Source organism: Grus americana, chromosome Z (genome assembly GCF_028858705.1).
Source record: "Grus americana isolate bGruAme1 chromosome Z, bGruAme1.mat, whole genome shotgun sequence".
Classification (NCBI taxonomy): Eukaryota; Metazoa; Chordata; class Aves; order Gruiformes; family Gruidae; genus Grus; species Grus americana.
This window is the reverse complement of record NC_072891.1, coordinates 46,225,233-46,241,858: the sequence shown is the minus strand read 5'-3', so window position 1 is coordinate 46,241,858 and position 16,626 is coordinate 46,225,233. Positions and strand designations below refer to the sequence as shown.

Here is a 16,626-nt window from a genome sequence, read left to right as displayed (position 1 = left end):
CACTCAAATCAAGCGTATTCCCCCTTTATCCATCGTCCTCTGCAACAGATGAGCTATTGTGACAAAGCCACTGCTACACCTCCATTTTCTTTTACTTTGAAAAGCTCTCATTTCAGATTGAAGCTTGCCCTTCCATACACGCTATGCTGCTGTTCCTAGCCACCTCCAGCACTGACACCACCCAATGAGATCGGGAATCAGCTCTGAAACTAGAAGGCATCCATAGACCAATGAGAGCAAAAAATAGTAGTGAAAAGAAATGTGTGATTATGTTAAGTGATAAGGGTGTGAAAACTGGGGGTTAGGTCACTTTAAGTATTAGACGTCCTGATGTCATGCTGGTGCAAGACTTCATTAAGAACACTCCGTGAATTACATTAGGACGTAGAGAGGAGTTAAAAATACCTCTGCCAAGAAACTCCAATGGCGATTTTTAAATTTACAACTATGTTCTATTATTCATAAAGAAGAAGCAGGCTGACCAAAGGCAGACAGAAAATTATACAGGACAGGTATTTACCCTTAGGTATTGTTATCCCAGGGGTAGGATGTGATTTCAGTACTGCTTCAGATATCAAAACGCTCTTTCTGCAGGTCTTTATCTGGCACTCTTTAAAGCTGTGACAACTGCCCAGGATCAGCAAGTACAGCGTGTACTTGTTTATTATGTTCCTCATCACGTGCTTCCCGAATCTCTGCTACCAATAGCAAAACACAAGCAACACTTAGATCCTGGAGAATGAAGAGGAAGCAAAAAAACCTGAGAGGGTTTAGGTAATAGCCAACTTTATGCCAGAGAATGCAATTGTGTACTCTGACTATGGAAGTTAGTAAATCAGTTTTCCTGCAAACAAAATATATGTACACAGTGTATATGTACATATATATGTGTATATATATATATACATTTATACATGTATTTTATACATATATAGTCATTTATGCGTATATTTCATACATATAGAGTCACTCTGTCTCACCCCCACAATCTCCACAGAACACCAACAGTTGTTGATGTCACCAATTTATTGAGAAACTTTATGCCATTTTTTAAATTGGAAACCTAAAACCAGCATTAATCAAGGCTAGTCTAGTAAGCTAACAATACCAGTACTGCATCAGAAGAAAGATCACTTGTAACCTGGCTCTCTTTCCAAAGGGCCAAGAGAGATGATTAAGGACAGAGCAAGAACAGGGACTTGGTACTCCCCAGTGTAATCACAGGGCCTCTAAAAACAACCACTTTTTAGGGATGTGCTGAAACGAAGTTTGTATTGCAGTGGGTATACACACTCTGGTGACTAAGATCTGTGTTTCTGTGCTGGCAGTTAAACTCTGTGTACTGCAACCTGTCAGTCATTCAGCGCCCTATTGCCAGCATAAAAGTACTTGAGTTGCCTTTATTTAAGTGTGATTTCACAGCAAAATCTGCATATAATCCCAGCTGCTAGCCTTCCCATGTTTGGTTTTGTTTTTCTTTTTCCCCTGAGTTTGCACCAGAAGCACCTGTTAGTGGAGGAGCTAGCGCTGGGTCACCCATCTGACAACTGCATTTTTGGGTGGCTGTTGGTGCTTAAATGATAATGCTCACAGTTTGTGGGCTGCCGGGTGGCTGGTATCTACAAAGAGAGCAGTATCTTCCCTATATAAACAACCCATGCAGGCTCCAAATGCAGATTAAGAAAGCAGTGACTTTCTTTGGTGTGAATTGTGGATTTTCTGTGCCAGAGTCCCACTTTGACCTACAGCACCTGCACTGTTTTCCTAAGTACCCGTATGTTCTCTGCTACATCTAGCACAACCCTGCCACCAGACTGTCCTCCTCAAAGCCTCAGGACAGAGTTTTAAAGTTTCCGTTTCCCTGGTGCTATACCAGTTCAGACCATTTCTCACACAAACCGCAGGGTGCCCGTGGTGGGGCATCACCGCCTACAAAGCCCTTGCGATAATGGGCCACAACTTCCCTTCATGGTCAGCTGGGTGTCTGAGGGCATCCAGACAGCTGAGAAAATGAGATGTAGCATTTTTTAATTTTTTTTTTAAGAATCCAGAGACCATATTTAGTGGTTGGAGCAGTGAGAAAGGGGATGCACCTCGAGCTGCCATCAGTGCTGCTGGGAAGGGCAGGGAAGCTGGTGTGGACCAGCACTGACGATAGAGGTGCTCTGACTCTGCGTCCACCTACAGAAGGTGATGCCTTATATTGCTCCTCAGATAGTCATCAGCATGACACAAAATTGAAAACACATGAAAACATCAAGCACATGAAGGAACAGACATGTGTTTAAGTATTAGTTCACACGTGTGCCTTCCTATCAGTATTTAATTGCTTCTTGACATAAAATTATATATAAACCAACACCAGCTTGATTTCCTATTACTTTTGGGGGAGGATGCTGAAAGGAAAGTATACTAGTCGCATTGTACCAGGTATATAACAAACAGGTTTGTTTTTGAAACACTGGTTTCCGTCTTGCTGCCAAACCTTTCTTATTTCCAATTTCAGGGCACCTTTGGACCTAGTTCAGAAGTAAAATAAAAGCAAACTACGTAAACCTCGTGGTATCCAGTAACACAAGAAAACACAGAAACCCCACCAGTCTCTAATAAATGAGCAGTTGTTTGCTAGTTACTTTGACTGGAAATTAAGTTAGTCTGAACAGCCAGCCGCAAAGAGCTGGCCTTGTGACTGCAATCACAAGATGGGGGGATCACAGAACAGGTTGGGGCTGGCAGGCTTCCCGCCAGCCTCGCGGCACCCAGCCGGCCTGTGCTGCTGCCCTGCCTGTGCAGGCAGCTCACCCTTCCCTGAGAAAGCAACGCAGCTGAAATGGAGATGCTGTTTGAAATACTGGATCAAATGCGTCTTTGAGCATTTGTATCCAAAGTCAGTATTTTACTCTGTTTTCCATGAAATGTACACGCAGGGAGCTTTGTTGGACTTTTAATAAAGCCAACTGATATTTCTGGAAAAATCGGGCAAGATTTTTCTTCATTTATAACATGCAAGCAGTATACTTCAGGCTAATTACAGACAGAGAAAAAGAAAGAGCTTTTAATTTACATAGATTATACTAACTAGTTAGTCTCATTGTGAGAAAAGGGTGGTTGGTACCTAAGGAACAGGAGAGAGGGATTAAATTAACAAGAGGAAAGATGATAAAATCATTAACTCCTGCAAGACTGTAAAAATAAAAGTATCTGTTTTCCAGAGATATCCAAGGCCCAAATGTGGGTGAAGTAGCGTACAAAATTAACACAGAGATAGAGGATCTGCGCACAAATGGTTACCCAGAGGCGCAGAACCCCAGAAGTTTTAAGGAGACAGTCCCTACCATTCAGGCTTTGTGTCATCATGGACAATACCCACAAACCCCATGCACTGCTACTAGAAAACGCTTTCAGGTTTTGTTCCTAGGTTTCTGCAAATACAGATGTGGTTTCAGAAAACAGAAAAATAAAGACCTCAAACCAAGCATGTGATCTGATTACACTGAACTGATTTTAATACTTCATGGAGATAGGTGACAGGTTTTCTCACTGAGATCTGCCCTGGGGGGTTGCTCTCACACAATGCAATGATTTGCATCATGGTTTTTGCAGGATCCTCTTCATCTGGAGCTGAGCAGGTTTCTGGTAGCAGCTTTTGCAGTTCTGGCCACTACGATCGATGAAGGGAGTTTGGTGAGCCAGCTTGTAGAGGGTGTTGGCCAGCACAGTTATGTACTCACACGTCAATAAACGGAGCTTGGCATAAGTGTTCCTGTCAGCTGCTGAGCAGATCACCCGGTGAATATTTTATCGCTTTTGAAGAGACACCTCCACGGAGGAGATAATACACCCGCTCAATTACCCGGCCAGCTGTGCCTCGGCTGAATGTGCAAAACCAGCCTAATCCCAGCCCAGGTCACGACCGCTCGCGATGTCTCATTGATTCAGCATAACGCTCAGATGCACTGTCAGCACATGCCCGGGAAAGAAAGGAATCAACATCTCCCCACACCCAGCCGCTGCAGCACCGGCCTCGTGATCACGTGCTGCAAAAAGCAAAACTCTGAGACACCACTGTGCCCGGCACTTATTTACTGGGTGACACACTATCTGTGTTTTGCCCTTTTGATTGCCTGGTTTCCTGTTTTCTTCCTGCATGGGCGATTTTCTCCCTAACAACTTGCTGTGATTTATTATTCCAGCACAGGAAGAGAAAAAAAGAGACTGCTCAAATGAAAAGAAAACAGGGAGCATAAATGGAAGGGGCAAACATAGATCTGAAACTTAAACTCGGTGAAGGAAAAAGAACAGGGATACTTACCTTTTAGCTCTGTTGCAGCTACACTGGGATAAAAATACAGCCAAAGGACAAGGTTAGCCTTCTCTCAGACGTACACGGGCAGCTGCTAATCAGCTCCACAGCCTCTGGCAAGCGGCCTCGCTGCTGCTTTCAGCCTTTTTTCTGTCTACTCCTCAGCTGTTGAGCGGTTTTGATTGTCCATTTTGATTAAAAACTTTGTGGGGAGGGAGGTTCTCTTGCTTTTTGGTTTACAGAGCACCTGGAAATAATGCAACTGAAATAAAACTTTATAATAATTGCTGATGGGCTTTCTGTGACCACGAGTTTGGTTCTGAAATGCTCTATTATATTGTGAAAGAAACGTGACCAAACCTTGTAACAGCACTGAATCAGTAAACACAGGTCCCCTCCAATTCTTCCCGTGACTAGAGAGCAACTAAGAGCAAAATGGCAGCAGCATTTATTCTTAACCTTTACACAAGATTTTGTAATTTCTATATAAACACAGAAGTTTACTTCATCTACAGGAGAACATTACCATAAATCTCCAAAAGCCAATGCAATTTCACATCACAGCTGATGTTTTCAGTGTATTTCCTATTCAAAAAAAACTCCCTGCTGTCAGCCAGTGCTTCATGCTTGAATGAGGAAAGCAAACTGCAATACTAGTAAAAATGGCTGAGCAGAAGGAATGTTAAGAGGGCTATTGAGAAGAACTTGCATTCACAATTCTTGCACTGCTGTGCTATTATGGTAAAAGATTGCGGTATGTGCTTGGGCATACACGTATCTAGCAAAACTGGGCATCTCCATACGCAGCGATGAACTGTTCAGAGAGTTCTGTGGGCAGCCCTATCTATGTTTCTTCTGTGACGTATTACCAGCCTCATAAACTGATATATTACAGAGATATATTTAGAGAAAACCACCTATGACTTGGCAGCTCTGAAGCCACCTTTATTTAATTTGATTTTTGGATTTTAAGCAAAAGCAAGTGTGTTCCAAGACATGTGCTACAGCCTCAAGGAGTTCTCACCATCTTGTTTCAGCATCAACTTCCCAGACATCCTAAGCTGGTTTGAGTGTCTAACAGCCCAGCATTTATTTTAAACAGCTTTACATCACTGCATGCGTGCTGTGCAGGAAGCTTTCACTAGTAATTAAAAAAAGTAAAAATCAACTTAATCATTAAAACCAAAACTTAGAATCTACTTCCACTGTGATTCCTGAGATTGCAACTTTCCCTAGTAGACACATGAAGTAATTGCTGTAATAGCTTCAGAAGGCCCTTGGTGGCACCCCAGGAGAGCACACCTAAACCACTTTCGCCCTGGAGGAACACACATTAACATAGACAAAGAACTTTGAAACACAAAGTCAATTCCAGATGAATGTCCCAAGTGGGTCACTTGTCACGAAGCATATGGACAACCCTTGCCAGGCTGGAAAATCGTCTCCTCTTTGCTCAGATCTCAGCCCAACCACAATCTTTCCCTGGAGGCCCTCGCAAAGCCAGCCTTACTCGGCACCATCTTCTGAAGGTGGCTGGGGAGAAGAATAGGTCACTCTCTGACTTTGCTCCATCTTTGACCACTTCTTCCCAAACCAGAAGGACTGCAGAAGGTAAGGTAGCAGGTATCAGAACTGCAGCACCACACTTGATAACACACGGTGGTATTTCTAAAACATGTGTTTCCCAGCATCGCTTTATTAGGAAAGGCTATTAGGTTTCACTCAGAAGTAGGTTTTAGATCTCCAGGAGGTGGTGAGAACTGTAAGTGAACAAAACAAGGAAGAAGTACTTTAAAAAGAACCCAGTATGTATTTTATAAATGCCTGTCTTCATGTTTTCTTTGCCCCTTTACTCACCAAGGTTGGTGGTAGCTTTTCAACAAACACTAACTAGCCTGAGGGAAACAAAAAATGCTGCAGAAATAAAATTTTAAGTCCACCGAAAAATAAATCTTCATGCAACTTAGCATGAAAAAAAGAAATAAAGCACGGTCATGTTCCCTGTGAATGCAAGTGAAGGTGGCTTCTTCTGGGGCCTCTGATATATCTAAACTAATTGATCCATGGATCAGATCTCCACCATGAGGCCAACCCTCCTCCTCCCCAAAGTGAAGTTTCAGGTAGGGGTCCTTGCCTGTTTTCAGATGAGCCTTACTGAATGTCAGCTAGGTTTGGTTTTGTGAATTGAATCTTTGCAAATTAAATTTTGTGTCTGATTATATCCTTTCTTCAAAATCCTTCAGGTACCCCTGCACTTACTTGAAATTTCACTAATGATTTGATAAAGCCCTGATTACAGAATGAGAGAAAACATCCCCATGAGTGATTTCATCTTAAACAATTCTTTCTTCAAAACAATGTATTAGCTAAGTCTTAGCATTTCCGGTTATGACTTCCAAACAAGAAGTGTTGGGGCAGACTGCAATTAAAAATGGGCTCTCCATCTGCTGTATACCTTAATAAAGTACAAGGAGAGCTAGAAAGCAGAAGCATCAGCTTACATTATCACAGCCATCAGGGTATGCTCAATTCCTTGGTTAGTAGCCAGAAATTGCAGTTAATCTCTAATATGTAAAAACTGATTAATGGGTATTAAGCTTAAGAGATACATGGAAGGATTTTTTTATTTCATCAAGGAGATTAATTAAAAAGCAAATACTGCATAACTGTTGTTCAGAAGCTAGAGGTTTTGTCATCTTGTTTTTTTGAAGTGGATATTCCCATTTTCCTATACCTCCAGTTGTCTTAGAACGATGTGTTTGCCGAGTGCCCTTATGCAGACCATCAGTTAATCATTCACTATAGTCAAACTTCACTGATACAACTCATCACATTTGCTTCCCTGTAGTCCTTCAAAATATTTTGAAAGTTACTTACCTGCATGGATTGTGTAGGGGGTAATAAGCTTATTTATTCCACTGTTAATGTTCAGAAATTGATTTAACATTAGCAAAGATGAAAACACACATTAAGAAAAAGACAAAATTCCATTCTACTTAGCAGTCACAGATTGGATGAGGAAATGACTGTTATTAAAGGGAAAAGAAAGTTTCCTACATGACAGTTACATTAATTTCTCATTGGAGTTTAAAGAAGTAGCACTTCATGTGTAAGTGGAATCATTTCTTTTCATGGTTTTCCTTTCCTCAAGAGTATTTGTCTTTAGAAACTCATGACCGGCTACTGATAAGTACAGTCATTCACCAGGCAGATCAGAGAAACTGTTATTCTTACGAGGCCTTTGCGACAAGCACAGTCCATTTAGGAAGCACCAGCACACAGAAACCAAATGCAAAATCTTTTTTCTTCCTAAATTTAAATAAACCAGTTCATTTTCACAATGAAGATGAAAGCAAGCAATGACTGCAAAGCTTTATCACTGTAGAGAACTTCCATTTACCATCCATGTAATATAGTGCCAAATCACATATTTAGATATGCATAAGACTCCATAAACAACAACAGTAGCTGTAATTTAGGGTCTAAACAGGGCAATCTAGATAGGACATTTTACTGATAAGACATGTGTACTAGTATCTTTAAAAATAATACATCTTGTAATAAATGCAACTTCAGCTATCAGCAGGAATATAAAAACAAAGAAAGCCTGGAAAAAATTCATCAAGAGCTTTTCTGGGAACACCTCAGGAGCTTTCTGTGTGTGCATGCGTAACCCGTGTTTGCTACATCTTCAGAAAGGAACAACTTTGAAGAGAAATCATGCATTCTCCAACAGGACATACACTATTATAGAATCATTTGCTACTTTGTAATAGTACTTCTAAAGTAAATGAAAGAAGAAACAGCTCTACAGAAGATAGGGCCACTGCAGTGGAATCACAAAACCAGATTTAACATAATTATTGAAATGTAACAGGTTTTACATTTCTACCAGTGTGCGTAACTGCAACTTACACAAAATTTTAATGTTTACAGCGTCATGTAAGGCAATTCTGGGTGAAGCTGTTACTTAAGAAGACTGTGTAAATATTGAGTTATCTGCATGACCTGACTTACCCTGTCTCTTTCTGGATTATTCAGAACTCAGAAGAGAGAATGTTCAGCCAGAACAGTCAGCAAGTTTTAATGGATACAAATAGCTGTATTATCATATTTTATTTCTAAAAAAGTCAGAGGCTGATGCGCCTTTTGTGAGCTACGTTCCCATTTATGTGCATATGCTTTGGAAAGTTGTTTGCTTTTCATTTCCCTTCTGTTCATAAAAAATGCCTGCTTTTCCCAGCAACTTTTATTAACCTCGGCCTTTGTAAGCAAATGCCTTTCCCTGCTGCCCATTTTTTGCAGCAGTTCAAGTCCTAGCAGGCTTTGTCCTGGTCTCACCCTGCAGTGGATCATCTTGTTTTAATCAATATGGAATACCAGTAACACCTTAGTGTTCTGGGGCAGCAAGAATAAGAAGAGCTACTACATAAGGAGTTTACACAGTCACTTCCCTGGCAGCATTTTGATTTTGTCTCCCATTTTGAATGTACAGACTATTGCCATTTCCTTCTGAACATAAGCCTTTAGAAGACCACCAGCTGACCTCCATATTAATTTCCTCCATAGCTTCCACCAAGGCATGTGGATGCTCTCCATAACAGGCTTAGCAAGTCAGCTTAATAGCTAAATTGTAACCGGTATTTCTGCTCCGTGGCTTGTTAAATAGCCACTGGGATGAGAGGCACTCTTCCTTTTTAAAAACAAGTGTGTAGGGAGATTCAGGTTAAAAGAATTCATTTATAAGCAGCACAGGGACAGACTCAAAACTGAACAGTAAGTTTGATTATTCTAGATACCTCATTTTGTTTTTCTTTCAAAAAGTGTTTATGAAATGCAAGTTTAAGACTTATTTTATCTAAAACAAGGAAACTCAGCTTCAGTAACTTGGACTACCAACTGTTCCCTTGCATGCAAGGCAATCAGACTCAGGAAACCCTATGGGTCCATAAATTCTCAACTGGTGCTACTTAAGCTGCAGAACTAGCCTCCTTCCCCTCCATCCCAAATGGAAGAGGGAGGGGGTCAGCACCCAAACAACAAGGCAAGTCTTCCCCCCCACGTTGTTCTTGGTATTATGAACTCATCCTCCCCTGCATAAACCACTGACACCCCAAACATATCTAAAAAACAGTACATAACAGCTAGTAATCATGTTTCAGCAGTAAATACCTACAGAGGAGAAAAGTCCTCTTCTAAGAGGAGGTACAAGGTACAGTGTAAGTCACCACAGTGCAGTCAGCCATCAACTATCCAGGGATTAACAGAGTGGCCCAACTTCACTTTCCATACGAACAGCATTCCTTTCACCCTCCCCCCCTTTTCCCCAAAGCTGGTGTAGGGGGAAGATAGTATTAAGTGTACTACATCTCAGGAAACAAGCTTTCTCTTTGAACAGCCCAGGTGCTTTAGGTGTTCCTGCCATAGCCTATAATGCTCAAAAGCAGACAACCGCTCTAACTATGGAAGTTGTAACTACAGAAGTATGGTACTTTGAGGTGCCATAAGAAAACATTAATGGTATTAGAGGTAATCAGAGAGCAGACGCTGCACACGAGACACAACAAGACTGAAGATCTTTGTAACAAAGTACAAAGAACCAGAGACTGTATCACCTCTAGGTCACAGGACTAAGCCAAAGTTCACTTACAGACACATTCTAGGGAACAATTAGTTTCAAAGAATGAGGGTCAGATTCAGTCACTTCTGCTTCAGTTGATAAAATTGGAAGTGGAAAAATGTATTTAAGTAAGTTGTCACAAATACCACACTCCATTTTACAACAGCTGTTAGCCATTCCCAGATAGGGTTGCATTTTAGTAACCAAGGAAGAAGCATGCATATAGGCTTCAGTTAGTAATATGATTTAGGATGCCTATTTGATAGGAGACCCAAATGGAAAAGAGACCAAAAAGCCAAGACATCTGTACACACTGTAATTTAAGTGTTTATTTAAAAAGTAAACCTTTGGGCACATTGCAATTTAAAAAAAGGAAAAATACAAAGAAGAATCTGTTAGATTAAGCAGTCAAAAGCTAGCAATATTACAAGCTGTTTACATACCAACATTTACATTAATTTAAAACAAGTGGCATATCACCAACAGGTAAAACATACTTCAAAAGTTTAAAAAAAATCAAGTTCACTTTTGAAGGATACAAGTCTACCACATGTGTGAACATGGGTTTGGTCATTTAGTTTAAATCCCCTCTTGCACTGAAATGTTCAGTCTTCAGATTATACAAGCGGATAGCTAGCAGCTGTTGCTATTCCACAGTGGTTCTTCCTGTCCTTGGCCATGTAGATATATCCTTTGTCACCCCACTTCTCACCCCAGCTGAAAACAGAAGGGATTGTTTGCATATTCAGAAGAGACTTATTCCCCACCACCCCCCATAAGTGTTTAATTGAAAACTGCCACCTTCCATATTTGTGGAGAAAAATCAAGATGGCTGCAGCCAAACTAAAGTGCTTTCCAGCAATTTCACCCCAAGCTCAGAGAAACAAAGGGTGCAGCCATACTCTTGCTAGGTGCACAATCCTGGATCACAGGTGCCTAAAGCTCAGACATTGCTCCCAGACAACTTTAAGGGAGGATCAAGACTGCAAGCAGCATTTGAGGGTGGTGCCCCAATAATGCTGAGAACATGAGACAAGCTCATGTGACATGCCCTTTGGCATTAATTTATTGTTTTCCCTCTAAACTAGGAAGTAAGTCCACCTTTAAAGTTGAAGTGCCACCCTATTTCACACAAACAAGCAGCACTCCACTCCCAAAAAATCCATTATACAACCTGGTTTCCTCGCGCTCCCCTCTGTGCCACCACTTTAACATCTACTAGCTTCATAGGCTGTTCCAGTACTGAGCTCCCCTGAATTAACTGAAAAAGCCAAAGAATAAGTTTGCTGCTTTGGGCCTACTTTATTAGGCTGCCAGCAGTGTGAGTCAGGTTTAACTTTTGTCATACAATACAATCTGAGAACAGCCTCCAGATTTTCCATGTGCAGATTTTAATTACTGTTGTCTCCCCACCCGCCACTACAAGAGACAAACTACCTTCCCTTCTCCCCTACCCCCAACAGGTACAAGGCAGAGAGAGATCTTACCTGTTCTTAACAATCCAGTATTTCTTCCCATCTACATCCTCCCCCTCAAAGCCGTAACCTACAACCAGAACACCATGGTCCAGGTCTTCACTGCTGCAGTCTGGTTCATAGTAGATACCTGCAGAGGCATAAGTTCACATGTGAACAAGCTCATCTGCAGGAAACCCTTCTCCCCCACCAGAAGCTCTGTGCATTTCAAATTAAATGTTGCACAGCTTCTTGAGAGTCAGAGAAAGGAGTCATAAGTGAAGTGTATCATGGCAGAAACTGAAGGACAAGTACACACATTTGCAAGAGAAGTATGAAGTGTGGAGAACCTGGACTCCCAATTACGTCTTTTGTCACAAGATCATAGTTGATTTTTTTCCACATATTAAACTGAAGGGTAATGAACACTGAGTATTCAAAAAAGAGTTCTCTGCTAACAAATTATTTCTAACAAATCCCCACCTGACTGATAGAACTGGAACGAAGAGTGGCCTGCATCAATAGCAACAGAGACAGGACCCACAGCTGCTACTGCTTTCATGAGAGCTCTTTCATGTCCTTGAGGGATGTCAACGAAGCCAGTATCATTAGCAGCATTGTACTCTGCCTTGTAGCGACAGTCTTCATCATCCTAAATAAAGAAAGCCCTAGTTATTACATAGTTCTCCACTTAACACACAAGCGACCACAGGAACTACCAGACATTCTGTGACTGCTGCCTTAAAAACAAGGGGCTGAAGATAATCCAATTGCTTCAGCAGTGCCTTGAAAGGAGGAGAAGAGCAGAGGGAGAACGCAGGAGCTGCTTTTTAGTTTCTCAAAGTTACAGAAAAGGCAAAGGACAGTGGGGTCCAAAAGGAAAACTTTACTGGAATGCAAAGGACCACCACATCCTGGAACCCTGCCTCCTTTGGTGGGCAGGACAAATCTCTTTTCAGCAAGGAAAGAAGCCCAGAATGCATTAATGGCTAGTGGAAGAGCGCCAAGTATTCATTAATTACAAAGCAATCCAGAAACTGCTCATTGAGCAAGCACTTAAAATCCACAATTTTAGTCTGTCAGTTTGAAAAACTGTGCAGAATGATTTGGAAATTAGTCATTTGTATCGCTTGACCTTATATACAGGTAATACATAGTTCATGTATTTTGCACTTCTTCGCATTATTTTTTTTGTAGTGAAACCTGAACTGTTGGTGTCACAGGCATTTACCTTGGGAGAGAGGCCTAGTTTGGAAGTCAGGCCATGTGAAATTGAAACAGATTGAAGCAAGCACATCCCTCCCTTAGCTGTGTGGTAAGATTAGTACTAATGTTGCCTCACCCCAACTAAAGGAACACAGAGTACACCTCATTTGCTTACTTTTTGCACTTAGCAAGTTAAGCACTTCCTATAACCAACTGGGATCTCTGGAAGAGCCAAGATGAGGAAAAAATTGAGATTGCAGGGATGCAAGTGAACAGGAACCCAAATCCAAAGGCTTCTATATTGCTCATAACAAATGGCATTGCTCTTGCACATTCAGACAACACAGAATAAGCCACAAGACAATACTCTATAGTGAGCAGAGCTTCAAGTGGTAGATCCCAAACCATGGGCTCTAAAGTGATACCACAATTTACTCCTGCTCCTTTGTCCTCTCATGTCTGCTTAATTTTCAGTAGATCATTAGAGGCATTTTAGAAGTCTGCCCGTTATCTGCATTTATACAGATTTAGTTCAGAAGTAGAACTTAAGGCATTGCCAACAACTATTGTTAAAAAACACATCACACTAGCTGCAAGAATTAGCTGTCTATGGGTAGCAACCCCATAAAAGCGCAGTTACAGGAAGCTGAATTCCACCCCTACAACAAAGCAGCACTGTTGACAAGGGCTGGGTTCTGGTTTGGTGTGTCAACCAAGATAAGGCATGATCCCTGATAGTAGGGCAGCAATAAGAGGGAGGAATAAAAATGTTTGCTCTAGTTTTTCCAACTGGTCTGGTAAGATTTTGACCTCAAATACCAGTGCAGTATGTGATTCCTCCTGGGGCTAGCAGTCATTCTAGTTTTCTTAGGAAAGATGCAACAGGAAGAACAGATGTACTGATTGCACCTTAGACTTTTTCCTTTCTAGGTATGAGTTTCCCAACACATAGTTTGGCCACACAAAGTACATGACACCTGCAATACAAGTTCAGCTATTGCACTTACCTTTGCAGTGTATGGGTAGGATTCCTCTGAATCAATTCCCCCATTATCCTGCACATATTGGAAAGCCTGGTCCATGAGACCACCATTGCAGCCTTGATTCCCTTCAGGACGAGAGCAGTCCACCAGATTCTGTTCACTCAGTGAAACAAGTTTGCCAGTTTTTCTGAAGTGCTGCCCTTCAAGAGCTCCCGTTGTGCTGAAAGCCCAGCAAGAGCCACACTGACCCTGAAGCAAGAAATGAAATCACAAGTTACAAATCCAGACAGATTAGGCAATTATACTTCCCTTACCACAGATCTAAACATGAAAAACACAAAAGCCGCAAGTCCAACTTCAGTTTCACACACTTAGCATGTACATATGAAGGTACTACAGCCTTTTCAGTTCTTAGACATTTAGTACAGAACTCCTCAAAAATCCTAGAGCAATTTTAGCAAAATGGCACTTAATTCAGTAAGCTTCCTTCATTAAACAAGTCCACAGTGTTTTTCCTCTAAGGAAGTGGAAGCAGCATGCAGAAAACTGAACCTGTAACTAGTTAAAAATCCACCATTAGAGAATACCTGGTCTTTAACTGGAGTTACATATCCCTTCTCTCTCCAGTCTACTGATCGGGGCACTTCCAGGAAGCTGGGCTCGAGAAACTGGGATCCTCTGTACTTCCTTTCTGACTTCTTGTGGGCATAGCCATTCATCAGCTGTCTGAACTCATCAGTTGTCTGAAGAAAATTCAAGACATACAGTCACCACCTATTACACACTGCTGTTTAGAACTGTATGTTTCATGGCTCTATACGTACCATGTCACCAAACTGATTCATTCCCAACTTGTAGGTGTGTTTCCCTAATGTGTGATCCAGATTATGGAGTTCAATCATTTTCAGATTCTTCTCCCACACCACTCTCCTCCAGCTTTCCTCTCTCTGAGGGGCCAGAAAACAACATACTTCAAGGAGAAAGTTCAAACAAAGTTCACTTGCACAATGATGGGCTTTGTTATGGCTTGTATACTTGGGCAAGCGTGGACTACTCAAACAAGAAGTCTGAACACTGTTTAAAACATGGCCTTTTTGCCACCCTCATGACAAAAGAGCGTCCAGTACAGCTGAGTCAATACACAAAAACAGGAAAGGGACCGAGGAAGAGAGGGATCATCCTTCCCAAGCGCAGACCATCGCCAGCATTAAAACAAAGCAGGCATGACTCAGCTGGCAGGGCCCAGCTGACTGCACTCGGTATTTGCTGAGATGAGCACGTATCCCCGGGCGCTCACCTCATGGTAGTCCTTGTTGTGCCACGACTTCCACAGCTGCCAGTGGCCGTCCAGATCGGGGTCCACTCTCGGAGCGCCGAAGGCCAGTCCCAAGCAGAGGCCGAGCACGGTCAGACACAGATTCATGCTGGCAGATCTGCCGGGAGCGGAGGGGCAGCGGTCAGACCGAGCAAGGCGCGGGCAAGCCGCCCTGTGCTCCACAGGCCTCAGCACGCAGGGTGATGCCAGACCCGAAACGAGCCTGCTTGCCGACGCGCAATTTGTGCTCCTCCCCTTCACAAGCTCATTCCAGGAGAGAAAAGCAAACCGCGCACCCGAAACAAGCCCACCGGAGCGGACACGTAGGGAGGCTGACCGCCCTCACCGAGCCTTTCCTGGAGGCCTCATGAACCGGGCCTCTGCCCGCCCGCCCCCGGGGAGGGGGGCCCTCGGCCGCGACTGTAAACAAGGACTCAGAGCGGGTGGCCGGCAGCCTCCGGGGGAGCGGCTGGAATGGCAGCCCCCGCGCCCCCCTCCCCCGGCAGGAGCCGCCCCGCCGCAGGACAAGGACGGAGCTGAGGCCGGCGGGTCCGCCCCGCGCTCGCTCTCCCCCCGCCCTTGCGCCCGACTCACCTCATCCGACCCCACTCACGATTCTCCAAATTCCCCAACCCAGCGACGCTTAGCCCCCGCCGTCCTTCTTATAGCCGCCGTGGCCGTGCCCGCCCCGCCGCGCCGATTGGCGGCCCCGCCGGGCCTCGCCCCGCCGGGCCGTCCCTCCCGCCAGGGCCTGGGCCGCGGCTGAGGGCGGGGGTCTGCGCCGGGGCCGGAGGCCTCGGCGGAGCTGGCCGCTGTCGCACGAGGGCAGTCGGTTCAGGTGCCGCCGCCGCCAGGCCATCGAACCGGGGCAGCCCCGGTGGCCGGAGCTCCTGAAGACGATGTGGAGCCGCCCTGGGGACATCCCGCACCACTGCAGCCGCTATGTTGGGCAATGTTTGTCTAAATATTTATTATGAGTGCCGGCAGGCTGGAGATAGTGGCAGCACACTAAGCCGGTTGGAATTTAACCTAGGGAGGACTTAAAGTGAGTAAACGGCAGCCTAAAGAAAAACAAAATCTGAAGAAAAAAGGCAAAAATGGTGAGGTGTTTGCAGTTGCAGACCCAGCCCCGGTCCCACGTTCCTGCTGACGGCGCTTGCTCGGCCAGACCGGCGAGGCCGCTCCCACGCTGTGGTGGTGGTCCCCAGCCCTGGGCGCCCAGCCGTAGGGCAGCGGGGCAGGGTGCGCGCCTGTGCCCCCTCAGAGGGGTGGCAGACTGTGCCGGGGCCAGCTCCTACGCGGGAGAGCTGCTGCCATTGCAGCCGTGTTGCAGGGTTTGTTAAACACCGCAGGGTTTGTTGAACATGCTGGCACCGCTCACGTATGAGGGAGTATCTCCCACTGGCATGGCGGTCCCAGCAGATTGGTGGTTACACCAGTACAAGAAGCATTTCCAGGAAAGTCCTTTTTATTCCCCCATAATTTAATGTCTGAAAACTGCTTTTTCCTGCCTCTGGACCCAAGCCTGATAAGTCAGCTATTTTATCACCAGCGTGGCTAGTGTTTACATGCGTAGCATTCAGTAATCTCTACTGCAAAACACTGTGATACCAAGAGTTGCAGAACAGGTGAGATATTAAAAGATTTACACATGCACTTAGTCCGCAACTAACCAGGAGTAGACAGACTTTGATTTTTGACAGGGAACTTGCCTCTCGTAGTAGAATAACTGCAAGAGCTATGTG

General features: G+C 43.8%; 1 protein-coding gene across 1 annotated transcript; it reads right to left on the bottom strand.

Moving 5' to 3' along the window:
• Nucleotides 1-10,230: 10,230 nt before the first annotated feature.
• Nucleotides 10,231-15,628, bottom strand: CTSL (cathepsin L). The gene is made up of 8 exons (XM_054810908.1): nt 15,476-15,628; nt 14,864-14,999; nt 14,391-14,513; nt 14,154-14,309; nt 13,591-13,815; nt 11,861-12,029; nt 11,411-11,528; nt 10,231-10,640 (listed from the first exon to the last, which is right to left on the bottom strand). The coding sequence occupies exons 1-8, from the start codon at nt 15,478-15,480 to the stop codon at nt 10,541-10,543; spliced, it is 1,032 nt and encodes a 343-aa protein (XP_054666883.1). The 5' UTR covers nt 15,481-15,628; the 3' UTR covers nt 10,231-10,540.
• Nucleotides 15,629-16,626: the final 998 nt, after the last annotated feature.

Bases quoted from the DNA above. Each gene is read 5' to 3' on its own strand.
- CTSL (XM_054810908.1), bottom strand. The intron at 12,030-13,590 runs GTAAGTGCAATA...TTCTTTATTTAG, and splicing joins CCTACCCATACACTGCAAAG to GATGATGAAGACTGTCGCTA. The intron at 11,529-11,860 runs GTGGGGATTTGT...ATGCCTCTGCAG, and splicing joins GTTCCAGTTCTATCAGTCAG to GTATCTACTATGAACCAGAC.